This window comes from Microcaecilia unicolor, chromosome 3 (genome assembly GCF_901765095.1).
Source record: "Microcaecilia unicolor chromosome 3, aMicUni1.1, whole genome shotgun sequence".
In the NCBI taxonomy this organism is placed as follows: domain Eukaryota; kingdom Metazoa; phylum Chordata; class Amphibia; order Gymnophiona; family Siphonopidae; genus Microcaecilia; species Microcaecilia unicolor.
In genome coordinates, this window is record NC_044033.1 from 291,883,352 (window position 1) to 291,899,436 (window position 16,085).

At 45.8% G+C, this 16,085-nt stretch overlaps 1 protein-coding gene across 1 annotated transcript in view; it reads left to right on the forward strand.

Moving 5' to 3' along the window:
- AAAS (aladin WD repeat nucleoporin) overlaps positions 1–16,085 on the forward strand; it is a 249,575-nt gene that overhangs the window by 18,287 nt on the left and 215,203 nt on the right. Inside the window, 2 exon segments of the mRNA XM_030198169.1 lie at positions 4,389–4,444; positions 9,131–9,222. Coding sequence (XP_030054029.1) covers positions 4,389–4,444; positions 9,131–9,222 — 148 coding nt within the window.

Here is a 16,085-nt window from a genome sequence, read left to right on the forward strand (position 1 = left end):
GTCAATGGTGTCGAACACTATCCTACCAGGTCCAGCAGTCCATATATGTCAAGTAAAGGGTAACACAAGATATCAAATCTAGTTACAGGGTCCCAGTCAGGATCATGCTGTGATTGTATCTGGTCAGAGGGGTGAGATGATCGACAGACCAGATACAATCACAGCAGTGCCTTATATACGGTGGATTGGGCATCAATCCCCCTCCCAGCTGCAATTCCAGCTAAATTATGTGTTACATCAGCTAATTTCTGTGTCACTTTGTTTACATAGAATGGTACATACTATCTCAATGTTTATGGAACTCAGCATCTTAAAATAAGTCCAAGTTTTCTTTTACAGAGGATTATAGGTGCTATCCCGTCACATGGATTTCCCAGCACACAGGTCTTATCAGAGTATTATCTAACTTCCAACACTCTTCTTTCTCAAACTGTATATTCATCCTTGTGTCCTTGTGAATGGTAGGACTAGTGGCACCGACTCTGCCAGCTCTCAGCAGAAAGTCAACTTTCAGAAAATACAGTTCTGAGGCATTTTGAGTCTTTTTAGCCATGCAGTTCATAGGTCATAAACGACCTGACCTGTCAGTGGTCAGAAAAGTGCACATCAATTCACTTCTCAGCCTCCTCTTTCTAAATAGCTAGCTTTGACCGCATTCCAAAAGTTACACATTAATTGGGTGTGAACATAGCTTTATAGGGGGTAATCCTTTAAAGTGAGAGCTAATGTGTGTTGATTACATGGATAAATGTTTTAAATATTGTCATATAAACCAGGGCTGTGGAGTCGGTACAAAAATACTCCGACTCTGACTCCGACTCCTCAGTTTTTAATATGTATTTTTTTTGCATGTTGACTGAAAGTGCAGCATGCAAGGCTGCATGTTAATGTTTGGGTTTAAAATCTATGTCATTGTGACTTTTTATTTTATTTATTAAAGAAACTATAAATATTCATTAATCCTAAAGTTTAAACAAAAAACACACAAAAAAACAAGGTTATGTTTATTGTTTTTTTTATCAAGTATAAAGTCATCATAGCATTAGCAAGTATAAAAATCTGGAACAACCACATCCTTTGGAAATTCTAGAACAACATCCTTTGGAAATTAGAACAAAATCAAAGTTAACCTACATAAACTAAAAACATTTGGAAAACCTAAAACAACTTATATATTATTTAAACTTGGCTTATATAGCTGTAGAATAGCTGTTAAACATAATCCAAAATTAACTAATATATTGTTCTTAGAAACAGAATTGCTTCTGCCAGATCCTCCTTCATAGAAGCCCTTAAATCTGATTTGATTATTTTCAGTGCTGAAAACAGTCTTTCAACACTGACTTGGGTGGGTGGCATTGCTGTTACGGTTCTAGCTGCATCACTGACAATCTCTGGATAAACAATGATGGCTTCTTCTATAGTCAGTTTTGATGAGCGGTCAAACTTTTCCACGTCTTTTAATCCTTTAAAAAACTCTTGCATGAATTTCTTTATATGGACATTTACAGGTTGCTTTTCCATGCTTAACCGACATCGCTTTGCTTTTGAAGCTTCCATTTTGTCCAAATAGGATTGAAAATTCTCTTCATTTGAAGAGGATGAACCTGAGTTACCATTACCACCAGTATTTATAGCTTTAGCTTCATCCAGTGGTTTATGAGTTTCAGGTAGCAACCCTTTCATGCGAACTGCTATGTCATAGAGTGCCTGTTTTCCTGTAGCAATTTGGTCACTGCTCAACAAAATTCGGCTCATTGGATCAACATAAATAGCAGCTAAGAGAATTTGATTATCCAGCAAGAGCTCCTCTCTTTTCCTCATTGAAGATACTATGCCATCAGCAATTAACCCTCCACTTTTGTTAAGGTTATATATCAAGCCCTTCCATTCCAAGAAGAATTTACCTGGTGTTAAATCTTCATATTGCAGCTTCTTGGTAACAGCAAAAGGGTAAGAAAGTAGCCTTTCTAATTCTGTAACTTGAGCCCACTGGTTTTCTTTTAATGAAACATTTACATTGTCCAGTTCTTCAAGAAAGTCTTTTAGTTCAAGCAAACGCTTTATCATCAAGTAAGTGCTTCCCCAGCGCATTGCTTGATCCAAAATGGCTCCTTTTCCAACACGTCTCTTCAGAATAGCATCTGTTTTAGGGATCCAGGCTGCAACAGCTACTTGCCTCAACTTGCTAATTAGTGTAGCCGCATGACGATCCTTCAATCCATCTCTTATTGCTAGTTGCAGAGTATGAACAGCACAACGCATATGTTGAATGGTATTAAGCTTAGATGCTTCTTCAGCAATATCATCCAAACTTTCACAGCTTTCTTGAATTGCAGAACTGTCATCTTCTGATATTTGTTTGCTGCTTTCTTCATCAACTTCCTTCATTTTTTCAATTGTGCTTAACATATTTGAAGCATTATCAGTTACAATACATAGAATGTGTTCCTTTTTAATTTCAAAATCTTCTAAAACACCTTCCACTAACTTCTGCAGATACTCACTGGTATGATGTGCCTGAGTGTCCTTTACTTCTAATGTCCGGGTTATTGTTCTTTTGTTTTCATCAGCAAATCTAACATTAATTGCAAAATAATTGACTCTGACGTGTGCATGCATCCATTTTAATAAAGACAAAACGTCCCTTCAGACTTTTTCTTAGTTCTTCCTTCTTACATTTGGCCTCTTCAAGTATAAGTTTCCTTATACTTTCTCGTTCCAGAGAAACTCCAAGCTTTTTAGCCATTTCTCCATTTAAGCCTAAAAAGGCTGGTTGTGAAAAAAAGATAGTGGTATACTATTCTTTACTGCCATTTCAATGATGTGGTTTTTGAATTTTTCTGGTGTCATTATAGTAACTTTGTCAGCTGTAAAAAATCTTGATAGTTGTGTCTGGCCTCCAGTAGATTTCTGATCTTTTATTGACCCTGAAGTAGATGGAATGTTTTCATTGCTATCTCTCATTCACAGCTTCTAACACTTTAGGATGGAAACGCTGCAAGTGTCTTTTTAAATTTGATGCTCTTGTAGGTGCATTTTTTTCGTAACCACTGAAACTGCTAATTTTTGCATCACATGCTTTTTCACCATCATCGTCTTCTATAATACATTGACATACATAATATTTCCCATCTGTTGATATTGTAAAGTGTTCATAAACAGCAGACTTTGTCATGTTTCCTGACTTTCTTTTTGCCATTGTGAATGGCAAAATATAAAGCTCTTCTTGCAGAGAGAGAGGAAGTTGGGTGGAGTCTCTCTGCTGCCTTATCTGTGTGTGCTGAATGATCTTCTCTTGGAGCTTAAGTTCACTGTGGGGTCAGAGAGGAGGTGCTCTACAGCAGGTCAGTAAATGCAAAGGGAGACTGAGCAGAGGGAAGCTCTCCAGCAAAATAGTTCAACTGGACTTCACACTAGTGAAACAACTAGATACTAAGCTTTATTCACAGCAGAGAAGTACTTTATTCAAATGTATGAGGAGTCGGAGTCGGTACATTTTTACCGACTCCAACTCCGACTCAATGTACCCAAAATTGCTGCCGACTCTGACTCCACAGCCCTGATATAAACACACAAATGCCTAAATTCTGCTTAAGTGCTATTCTGTAAATACGCACGTATCTTATGTGGGTAGCCATACACTTAGGTAGAGTCTGGCCGAGATCCACATTTAAATGCATAACTTATAAGTTAAATGTATATTGCCAGTGTTTAGGCACAAGCAGTTAACACCAGTCCTGTTTCTGGTGTAAATACATGATCCTAAATTATAGGCACGTATTTCACATGCTAACACCAGTATTCAATAAAAGGGAGGTAGACACCTAATTTCTTTATAGAATACTAGCCGTTAAGCCCGTTAAAACGGGCGAGATTTCCAGCTACCCTCCTCGCCGCCACTCCCTCCCCCCCTGTGCCGAGCCCCCTGCCCTGACAGCGCCTCTCACCTCCATGTGAAAGCGCTGCAGGCAGCAGCAGATCGCTCTGCTGCTGCCTGCAGCGCTTCCACACGGAGGTGAGAGGCGCTGTCAGGGCAGGGGGCCCGATACGGAGGGGGGAGGTTGGTGCGCGCGATATTCGTTTCCAGGCTCCAGCCGCAGTGTCCGGCGGGACAGAGAGGGAAGTCTCTACTGCGCATTTGCAGGTGAGTCGGTCACTTGCCATTTATATGTTTGATGTGCCTCCTAGGTGCCCTGTTGTAGAATTACCCCCTTAGGGCCTTATTCTATAAAGGTTAGGCTCCTAAATTATGCTTCTAAATTACGAGCATAATCTATGCTACAAAATAGATTAAGCTCGTAATTTAGGAGCCTAACCTTTATAGAATAAGGCCCTTATGTTCTTTTAAAAATTGACTCCTCTGTTTCTTATTCCTTTGTCTCCAGGCGTGAGGTGGGGCTCGCTGGGCTGCTTGATGAGATTGCAAATTCAGAGGATGAAGGTGAGAAATGAGATAAATCACATGCTTCATTTTTGTTTAAGAAACGAGAGTGGCCCTTCCAGGAAAAGGTTGCTTTTGTGCCATTCAAACTGAATCCAGATCCATGTTCATCAGATAAAAGAAAATGAGGGTCCAGGGGCCACTTTGTCTCCCAGTTGTTAAAATAAATTTTTGTCACTTTTTTATTTTGGTAAAATATGACTGGTACTCTAGCCCAGGGGTTCTCAGGGATCGGTGCTGGGGCCGATTCTGTTCAATATATTTGTGAGTGACATTGCAGAAGGGTTAGAAGGTAAAGAGGCATATTTTCAAAGCACTTAGCCTTCCAAAGTTCCATAGTTTCTGTGGAACTTTGGAAGGCTAAGTGCTTTGAAAATATGCCTCAAAGTTTGCCTTTTTGCGGATGATACTAAGATTTGTAACAGAGTGGACACCTGGGAGGGAGTAGAAAACATGAAAAAGGATCTGCGAAAGCTAGAAGATTGGTCTAAGACTTGGCAATTAAAATTCAATGCGAAGAAATGCAAAGTGATGCACTTAGGGAGTAGAAATCCACGGGAGACGTATGTGTTAGGTGGTGAGAGTCTGATAGGTACCGACGGGGAGAGAGATCTTGGGGTGATAGTATCTGAGGATCTGAAGGCGATGAAACAGTGTGACAAGGCAGTGGCCGTAAGTAGAAGGTTGCTAGGCTGTATAGAGAGGGGAGTGACCAGCAGAAGAAAAGAGGTGTTAATGCCCCTGTACAAATCATTGGTGAGGCCCCACCTTGAGTATTGTGTTCAGTTTTGGAGGCCGTATCTTGCTAAGGATGTAAAAAGAATTGAAGCGGTGCAAAGAAAAGCTACGAGAATGGTATGGGATTTGCGTTACAAGATGTATGAGGAGAGACTTGCTGACCTCAACATGTATACCCTGGAGGAAAGGAGAAACAGGGGTGATATGATACAGACGTTCAAATATTTGAAAGGTATTAATCCGCAAACTAACCTTTTCCGGAGATGGGAAGGCGGCAGAACTAGAGGGCATGAAATGAGATTGAAGGGGGGCAGACTTAAGAAAAATGTCAGGAAGTATTTTTTCACAGAGAGGGTGGTGGATGCTTGGAATGCCCTCCCGCGGGAGGTGGTGGAGAGGAAAACGGTAACGGAATTCAAACATGCGTGGGATAAACATAAAGGAATCCTGTTCAGAAGAAATGGATCCTCAGGAGCTTAGCTGAGATTGGGAGGCGGGGCTGGTGGTTGGGAGGCGGGGATAGTGCTGGGCAGACTTATACGGTCTGTGCCAGAGCCGGTGGTGGGAGGTGGGGATAGTGCTGGGCAGACTTATACGGTCTGTGCCAGAGCTGGTGGTGGGAGGCGGGGCTGATGGTTGGGAAGCGGGGATAGTGCTGGGCAGACTTGTACGGTCTGAAAATGACAGTTACAAATCAAGGTAAGATATACACAAAAACTAGCACATATGAGTTTGTCTTGTTGGGCAGACTGGATGGACCGTGCAGGTCTTTTTCTGCCGTCATCTACTATGTTACTATGAGGCATATTTTCAAAGCACTTAGCCTTCCAAAGTTCTATAGGTTTCTATGGAACTTTGGAAGGCTAAGTGCTTTGAAAATATGCCTCTATGTAACTTAGTCCTCAGGACTTACCTAGCCATTTAGGTTTTCAGGATATGCACACTTACATTTAATGGAGGTAGTGAATACCTGACTGTGTGTCCTGAGAACTGGGTTGAGAGCCCTTTTTCTAGCCTCAGTGTAGGGATCCAGTTATTTTATGTCTGTGTTTCTCAGAATAAGGAGAAAAATACTTTTGAAAAACAATTTTTAAAGATCCAATTTAAATATGACCTTCAGCCTATTTGTGAGCTGGTTCTTAAATGACACCTCCTCTTGTTGCACTATTGAGTGTGAGCCTCCAGAGAGTAACGAAAGATGTCTTTTTGCAGATGTGTAAAAAGAAGCATAGCAGGCCCAGAATAAACAGGAGTAACCAGGAAGAGAGGGCAGCCTTTAACTTTTTTTTTTTTTTTTTCAACCACACATCTAGAAAGTACTGCTGCTTTAAATTCCTGACTGGTCCAAACTGCAAACCTGTTGGAGGGAAACAGCTACTCTGGATTATGTCATTTAACAATTTAGCACCACTTCTGCTTCTACTACCTACTTCGCCTGCAACACAAAATGCACTCTGCTATCAAACATCAAATTAATAACTGAAGCAAATAAATCAGTCAAGCATTTGTGACCTGGGTCATGCACAGAAAAAATTACTGGGATCATTCGCTAGTGCACAGAGACTGAGCTATTAAACTGAAAACGAAGAAAAAATTAACACTTCTGCAAAATACCAACAGATAAAATAACAATCATACAGTACCACTACTTAGACAAGTTTCACTGTAGTTAGCCAGTGCACTGGGGGATTTGGGGTCGGCAGTGTCCTTATGAGGATGTGCAGAGCTGAACTTGTGCTCTAACACAGGTCTCCTTCCTTTGTACTCCAAAACCAAGACTGGGATTTCTGGTAAATTCTGGAGCTGGTACTGCAGAGCCAATCCAATAATACTGTATAATCTCCCAAAGCACTGTAATGTCTCAGCTTGGAGAAAGTTTTGGTGAAGGTCCAACTGGGCGGGGAACGCCGAGATCCCACGACGAAATAACAGCACAGAAAGGAGTGGGAAATAGACCAGGCAAGCCAGAATCAAATGAGGAGACTTAAAATGATGATAGTTTATTGATGAAGACTCGATACAGTACCATGTTTCAGCTGTTAGCCTGCTTCAGGAGTCTTTATATAAAATATGTATTTGTATGGTGAGTTGTCATTTGGAGTGGCGACAGCTCCACCATACAAAGGACCTACAGATTTCTAACAAAAAGGTCTTTGTTAAGATTATATTTCTTCATCTCATTGTACCATCGCTCATTGACCAGTTGATGTCTTTACATATTTTATATAAAGACTCATGAAGCAGGCTAACACGATACTGTGTGAATTTTCATCAGTAAAGTATTTATCATTGTTTGAAGTCTCCTCGTTTGATTCTGGTTTGCCTAGTCTATTTCCCATTCCTTTCTGTGCTGTTGCAACTTGGAGAAAGGCAGGAAATGCCTCTCTTTTGGAATAAGAGACTGATTTAATTCAGTCCTGACTGATGATAACCTCCCAGTTATCAGGAATTGTAGAACACTGCAAAGCTCAGGAGCTAACATGTATGTCACTTAAGTTTGCAAAGGAGGGAGGAGTTGGCACTAGAGAGTTGCACGGGGACAGAAATCCCACCCGTCCCTGTAGGAAATCTAACCCGTCCCCGCCCGTCCCCACAGGGAATCTTACCCGTCCCCGCCAGAATTTAACCTGTCCTCACCCACAAGAATTTAATGGTACATTAAAAGAAAATTCCTGTCAGCTCTCTCAGTCTCTGGGTTTGAGCCGCAGCACAGCAGGCAAGGAAGGAACGGAAGCTGGAACACTCTGGTGCGCACATATAAGACTTCTCTGATTCACTGGCACTGTGTGCTAAGAGATCACCACATGCACGCGCCAGTAGGTCAGGTGACATCTGATGCTCATGCTTATGTCAGAGCTGAGGTCTGCGCATCAGCATGAAAGCAGAGAGGATTAATAGTAATAGTAAATGACAGCAGATAAAAACCGGATCGGTCCATCCAGTCTGCCCAGTGTTCACAATCATTATCAATTCATGATTAAATCAACAATGAATGTGATATTATATACTTGATTACGGTCTTTCTGTGGTGTTTCTGGGACATAGACCATAGAAGTCAGCCTGGCCCTATCCTTGTGTTCCAACTGCTGGAGTTGCCCTCAAAGCCCACTCCAGCCTATTCATCTTCTCATTTGCGGGACACAGACCGTAAAAGTCTGTCCAGAACTGTCCTCATGTTCTAGCCACTAAAGTTGCTGTCTAAACCCTTTCCAGCCCATCCAAAACCAGATTGCCATTTATGAGAGACAGACCGTACAGGTCTCCCAGTATCGGCCCTAGTTCATCACAGCCAGAGTCACCATGTAAGTGTTATGCAACACATCCACACACATGCAGCCATTTATAACTTCCATTTTCTAAATAGAGATCCTCTGTGTTCATCCCATGCCTTTTTGAATTTCGCCACCATTTGTATCTCTACCACCTCCTTAATGGAGGCTTTCCACATCTGTGCTGTTAAAGCAAGGAGGAGGAGGAGACAGCACTCAAAGAACTTGGTACTCGGTAGGTGAGAGTGGCGCAAGTGCAGCATACACTTCCACGGGAACCCCACGGGAACTGCTTCCGTCCCCATGGGATCCCTGCAGAACTGCTTCCGTCCCCGCGCGGGTTCCGCGGGATTCCCGCAAACCCCGTTCCCGTGCAACTCTCTAGTTGTCACTGAGGAAAACAAGTCCCATGGCAAATTGAGGAATCCCAGTGCAAAGAACCCCCCCCCCCCCCACACACACACACACACACAATATTTTTCCACACACCCCAGGTATTTTCATTTTACAGATGCTGAAAATCTGGGGACCAGTTGATAAGCAGAAGATTACCAGATAGGTGCCGCTGCTACCCAGATATCTTCTGCTGAATATCACACCTTTTTGCAAGCTCTGTGAGCTTTTCAGTCTCCTTTTGATATAAATATTTTACCTGTTTTCTTCAATCGTTGTCTTTCAGTTCCCACATGGCTGAAAAGTGGATCGTGCTGCGCTTTGACAGTGTGTCGCTGGCTTTCCTCTTTCCACAGCTCACTCTTCCCCCACCTCTCAGTGAGTACCACTTAGCCTGTGATTAGCTCCAAGAGCTGATGTTCCATTAGAAATTTGCCAGGTAGATTGGCTTGGCAAAGTGGGTGCTGATATAACTGGTTAGGAGGGGCGCCTATCTGGTTATTTTCATTTTACCAACTGGCCCCCAGATTTTCTGCATCACATAACTGGGTAGTGCCAGTAAAACTGGGGAGGGGGCGGGAAGAGAGACTGCCATGGCATGGCATTATCTAGTTAATGGAGGGGCAGTCTAGGGGCTGAGTCAAGAGATAATCTGGGCACTGCCCATTTATTCAGCATTGGTACCTCAATAACTATCCAGTTAACTTAAAACAGCAAAATAAAAGGCTGTCCTAAGTTAACCACGTAGCAATCTGCGTATCACTATTTAATATTGGCAGTACCTGGGTAAATCCCACAGACCACCTACCCGGAAATTCAATGCCGGTACCTGGATAGGTTGCCAGCATGGAATATCTAGGCACAATTCAGCCAACAGTGACCAGAATAAAAAACACTGGCACTGCTGACTGAATATTACCCCTTTGATCCTTACATGCCACCATTTTCTATGTTTAAGAATCTGGCAGTCCAGAATACAAAGACTTTTATTTATGGGTATAACTATCCCCTGTTGGAAACTATTTAGCTGTTCATGCTTGTGGACCTTGGCCCATGCGTCTTATATAGCTAGGTTTAAAAGGGTTGAGATTAGCCACTATCGGAGAGATAATTCTGAGCTTGATGGATTTTTCTTTTGTCTGACTCAGCATGGCAATGTCGACATCTGTGCGGCTTAATAAACAGGGATGTTTAGATTCATAAGGATAGGAGATGCGTTGAAAAACCTTTAACAGCCTCTTCTAATACTTATAAAATCTGAATGAAATGAGACGTAGCAGTGTGCTGATTCTATTTGTTAACTTGCTTTTTCTTTTCATACCACCAGACCAGTCCAGAACTGGTGGGTTGTATCTATCAGCAGATAGAGACAAAGACCAGTGAACTACTATTGAGCTAGACATTGGGGAAGCCACTGCTTCCCCTTTCATCTCAGCAGCCTAAGGGGTTGGTTTTTCTCCTCTCAGGTTTGGTTAAAAAAAAAAAAAGGGAAGAAGATAATTGCAAAAGAAGGAATGAGGAAAGTCTCCTCCCAGATTCAGGGGATGATGGGTTAGAAGGGAGCTCTTATACACTATTATCTCCCACCCTTCCCCGCCCTGTCTGTATTTTCTCAGTATTGGGAGTGGCACTAGTGGTTGAAGGGGTCCTTTGTTTTTTCATTTTCCTCAGAACTAATTTAGTGTATTTGATTCTTGTTCTTCTATCCTGAGAACAGATTTTTGAGCTTGCTTGCTTTTTCTGTTACTCTTTTTTGCTGCAGTGTCTTGTTTGTTTTAGTTGGTGATGGTGACTGCTTTTTTGCCTTGTTACTTTTATAAAACTCTGCTTATAAAAAGAACCACAGATACAATAAGAACAATCTGCCAATACTGTCTAGCCCCTTACCTCCCCACCCTGCAAACGAACACACAGCTGATAAATGCAATACTCTTAACAGAGAAAAATAAACAGCAATAGTCTAGAGCTGTAACCCTTAGGCCCTAGACCAGAAGCAGGAATCATGTGCTCAACCCTCCCCACAGAACCCCACCACCACCGAGAGCTCATGAATTAAAAATAGTATCCTACTGGATGGCAGGAAAGTGATTCAAAACTTTTAACTGTGCTGTGGGGGATATCTTCTGCAAAAATGCACCCCAGACAGTTAAAAAATCTTTTCTGCCTTTTTAATGATAAATGTTCTCCAAAGAATTCCCATAACATCAATGTGTGTGAAGCTTATTTCTCCAATACCAAATAGAGGGCGGGTAATCTAGCAACCAGTGAGTAAGAATGCATTTCTTCCCCTGTATACAGGACTTGGTGGCAAATAACTTTTCCTTGTCATCAGCAACAGATGAATCCATTAACTGATGGGTTGTATCCGCCTACCAGCAGGTGGAGATAGAGAACACTGAAGAACCACAGTGACCCTTGGACGGCTAGCCCCAACTGCCTTCAGTATTTCTCTATCTCCCAGCAGCTTGATCAGCTCCTGGATTTCTGCCTGGGGTGGCTCCAGTGCTTTGCCAGTTGAGCAGGGGTGTTGTGGCTGGTGGTGCCCACTTTAAAGGCATATAGGTTCGCCCTTTCCCTGCCCTACCCATTCCTCCCCTCCTCCTGGAGTCCCTCTGTTGCTGCCTGCCTCCAACTTTCCTCACAGCATTAAAAAAAAAAAAGTGCGCGCTTGTACAGCGTTGCTATTTCTGAGGCTTTTTCCAGAGATTCTGGTTCTGTGCAGCTTGACCGGAGCTCGTTGACTTGGTCTTCTGAGGTGAGAGTGGTGCCCAGCTCCTCCGGGGAGGTCCCGCGGACGCCGTTCCGAACGGGGTAAGTTCTGGCGCGAAGCTGCCATTTTATTGCTATATTTCTGTCCAGTTGGGCGATGGCTGCTGAGGGAGTTAAGTGCTGCTCCCATTGTGTTAAACGCAGATCAGCAGCGGGGCTGTGCAAAACGTGCTCCTTAGACGCTCGCGCTAGTACGAGCATGCCGAGCGATGATTCTTCCCGCTCGATGGAGCTGGCAGCGGGCACCATTTTGGAAGCGCCACATTTCTCGACCCTGGCTGTTGCGGAGGAGTCTGAGTGTAGGGGGACGCCTCGTTTTGAGGCTGCCAGAGGAGCTCCAGCATCCGTTTCTCCTAATTCGGAGGCGGAGGGTCAGGGTGAGTTTTTTCCCCCTGAGTTTGTGCTTTTAATGCATAAAGCCTTCATGCTGAAAAGAGCTTTGCCGCAGGTGTCTGACACTGCGTTGCATTCTGGATCCCCTCTAGGTGTTGATGGCCTGGGGCTGGCTACAGAGGTTATTTCTTCCCCCGAGCGTTGGAAGGACGCTAAACGTAGACGGGTAAATTCTCCGTCTGAAAGTGGCGCACATCCTCCCCCCCCCCTCCTCCCGTGGTCAGGCTGTGGGGAGTCTGAGGGATCTGGCAGGCCCTCATGGATGGATGAACCAGATGAAGGGTGCCTGTTTGCCACTGGATTCGGATGATCCCAATATGGTTGGGATTTTCCAATACGACGAGCCGCCAACTCTCATTAGTGATGCCTTGCAGGCCCTCTCGATTGATGATCCTGCCGAGGGCGATGCCTCCTCGGGCCTTTCCTGTGCATGACTCCATCCAAGAGCTTATTTCAGCTCAATGGTCTGACCCCGATGGGCCTTTGAAAGTGGCCAGGGCTATGGGTCAGCTTTACCCTCTGAGTGAGGAGCACTTGGCCTAAAGTGGATTCATTGGTCACGGCGGTGACTAAAAAGACCACTCTCCCAGTAGAGGGAGGGGTCGCTTTGAAAGACATGCAGGACCAGCGGCTGGAATCCACGCTGAAGCGGTCCTTTGAAATTGCGGGCCTTGCCTTAAGGGCGTCTATTTGCAGTTCCTGTGCAGCCCGGGCATGTCTTTCCTGGTTACAACAGGCAGTGGAACAGCCCGAGGATGGTCCGGGGTCCCTCTCTGAGGTTGCCCCGCGGATGGAGTCGGCCCTGTCATTTTTGGTTGACGCCCTTTATGATCTGGTCAGAGCTTCGGCTAAACAGATGTCTGTGGCAGTTTCTGCCCGCCGTCTCCTTTGGCTACGGCATTGGGCGGCTGACATGGCCTCTAAGCAAAGGCTGGTGAGGTTACCCTTTCAGGGCCTCCTGTTATTTGGAGAGGATTTGGAGAAGATTGTTAAAGACTTAGGGGACTCTAAGCCCCAGCGGTTACCCGAGGATAGGCCGAGGCCTTCTTCCAAGGGTTCTGTGTTTCCCTCCTTCTCTAGACCTCGCTTCCATGAAGCTCGAAGGTATCGCCCAGGGCGCTCTGCTGGGTTTTCTCAACGTGCCCGTTTTCAGCAGAGGAACTCCTTTCGTTCGGACAAAAGCACCGCAGCGGCCGGGTCTCGGCCTGGAGTTCAGGGCGTCCTCCACAATGATGGGACGCTGGTCCACTCCTCGATTCCTGCAGTAGGAGGACAGCTTTCCCTCTTTCTAGAGGAGTGGACCAAGATTACCTCGGATCAGTGGGTCCTGGACCTGATCAGAGAAGGTTACCGATTGGAATTCGGTGCCCCGGTGAGAGATGTGTTTGTGGAGCCGCCGTAAAACGGCGGTGGTAGAGGAGACCTTGCAAGTCTTGCTGCAACTCGGGGCGGTGATCCTGGTGCCTCCCGCCAAACACGGCTGCGGCCGCTATTCCATTAATTTTGTCGTGCCTCGAAAAGGCGGGTCTTTCAGACCGATCCTCGACTTGCGAAGAGTCAACAAGGCCCTCAGAGTATGACACTTTCGCATGGAAACCCTCCGCTCCGTCATTGCGGCGGTACAGCCAGGAGAGTTTCTCACGTCTCTGGACCTAAAAGAAGCGTATTTGCACATTCCTATTTGGCCCCCGCATCACAGTTTCTCCGGTTTGCGGTGTTGGTATAACATTTCCAGTTTTGGGCCTTGCCTTTTGGCCTAGCCACAGCTCCCCGTACCTTTCCAAGGCAATGGTGGTCGTAGCTGCCTGTCTCAGGCAAGAGGGTATCAGAGTTCACCCTTATCTCGACGACTGGCTCATCAGAGCGGATTCATCTTGCCACAGCCAGAGTGGTTACAGTCGTCCTGCAGGCTCTAGGCTGGGTGATCAATATACCCAAAAGTCACCTGACCCCCTCTCAGTCTCTCGAATATTTGGGGGTCCGGTTCGACATGGCCTCGGGGTTTGTTTTTCTCCCCGACCAAAGGCGGTGCAAGATTCAAAATCAGGTCCGTCTGCTCCTGCCGTGCCCGCGAGCTTGGCATGTGGTCCAGCTGCTGGGGTCGATGACGGCCACCTTGGAGGTGGTTCCATGGGCGAGAGCGCATTTGAGGCCTCTGCAGATTGCCCTGCTTCAACAATGGTCTCCAATTTCCCAGAATTATCAATGCAGACTAATGTGGCTCCCTGTGGTCCGGCTCAGTATGGAGTGGTGGCTCTCCGAATGGATGCTGTGCCAAGGAAAGCCGCTTGCGCTTCCTTCTTGGTGCCTGGTGATAACAGATACCAGCCTTTTGGGCTGGGGAGCGCATTGCCAGGGAAGCTATGCTCAGGGTCAGTGGACAACCGTGGAAGCGGGGTCGTCCATCAATCGCTTGGAACTGAGAGCGATATTTCAGGCTCTTATGGCCTTCCAAAAGACTCTGAAGGGGCTTGCGGTCCGGGTCCTGTCAGACAATATGACAGCGGTGGCCTACATAAATCGTCAGGGCGGCACTCAGTGCAGGGCCCTGGCCGCAGAGGCCGCTCAGATTTGACACTGGGCAGAGCTCCACCTGCAGCTTTTGTCAGCAGCTCACGTAGCAGGTCAGAGCAACGTGCAAGCCGATTTTCTCAGGCATCAAATCGACCCGGTGGAATGGGAACTCGCAGAAGAAGTTTTTCTTCAGATTTGTGCCAAATGGGGGACACCCGGTATGGATCTAATGGCGTCAAGTGCAAACGCCAAAGTCCCTCGCTTTTTCAGGAGAAGGAGAGATCCTCATTCGGCGGGGTTGGATGCACTGGCTCAACCCTAGCCCGTGGGCCTCCTGTTTGTGTTCCCTCCTTGGCCCTTGATAGGGCGAGTCCTCCTTCGGATTCGACTACACCGGGGATTGGTGATTCTTATCGCTCTGGACTGGCCAAGGTGTCCATGGTATGCGGATCTCTGTCGGATGATGGTGGAGGCTCCATTTCATTTGCCTCTGGTGCCAAACCTGCTGGTTCAAGGTCCGGTGTCTATGGAGGATCCCTGCCGGTTTGGTCTTACGGCCTGCTCTTGAGAGGGCGCAATTGAGAGATAAGGGCTACTATAACAAGATCATTTCCACTCTCTTGCAGGCCCGCAAGCGGTCCACCTCCGCAGCTTATGCTCGGATCTGGCGCAAGTTTGAGGCGTGGTGTGTCTCAAAGACGATCACTCCCACGCGGGCTACTGTCTCGCCGGTGCTGGACTTTTTGCAGGATGGCTTACAAAAAGGCCTGGCTTACAAATCTTTGCGGGTTCAAGTGGCAGCATTGGCATGCTTCTGAGGGAAAGTCTCTGGCTTGTCCCTTGCTGCTCATCCGGACATTGCTCGATTTCTCAGAGGGGTGCTGCAGCTCCGCCCTCCAGTGCGGTCGCCTTGTCCAGCCTGGAACCTGGGGCTGGTGTTGAAGGCTCTCCAGCGTTCGCCTTTCGAATCGCTTATGCGAGCTTCAGAGAAGGATGTGACTCTCAAGACAGTCTTTTTGGTGGCCATGACATTGGCTAGACGCGTGTCTGAGCTTCAGGCGCTGTCCTGTCGGGACCCTTTTCTACAAATCTCGGAGTCAGGAGTAACGGTACGTACAGTGCCTTCCTTTCTGCCTAAAGTGGTTTCAGTGTTTCACCTGAACCTGCCCATTTTTCTTCCTTCCTTTTTCTAGGGAAGATTTCCCGGACTCCTTTGGGTAATTACATCTTTTGGATGTCTGCAGGGCTCTGTTGCAGTATCTACAGATGTCAAATGACTTCAGGACTTCTGATCACCTTTTTGTATTGTTGACAGGTCCTCAACGCGGGGGCCCAGCATCTAAGGCCACTATAGCCCATTGGCTCAAGGAAGTCATCTTTTCTGTGTATCTGCTTTCAGGTCGGTCTCCGCCTGAAGTATAAGGCGCATTCCACGAGAGCGATTTCCTCTTCGTGGGCTGAAACGGGTGCACTCTCTCTTCAAGAGATCTGTAGTGTGGTTACTTGGGTTTCTCAGCTCTCATTTGTCCGACATTACAGGCTGGATGTTGCAGTGAAGCAGGACG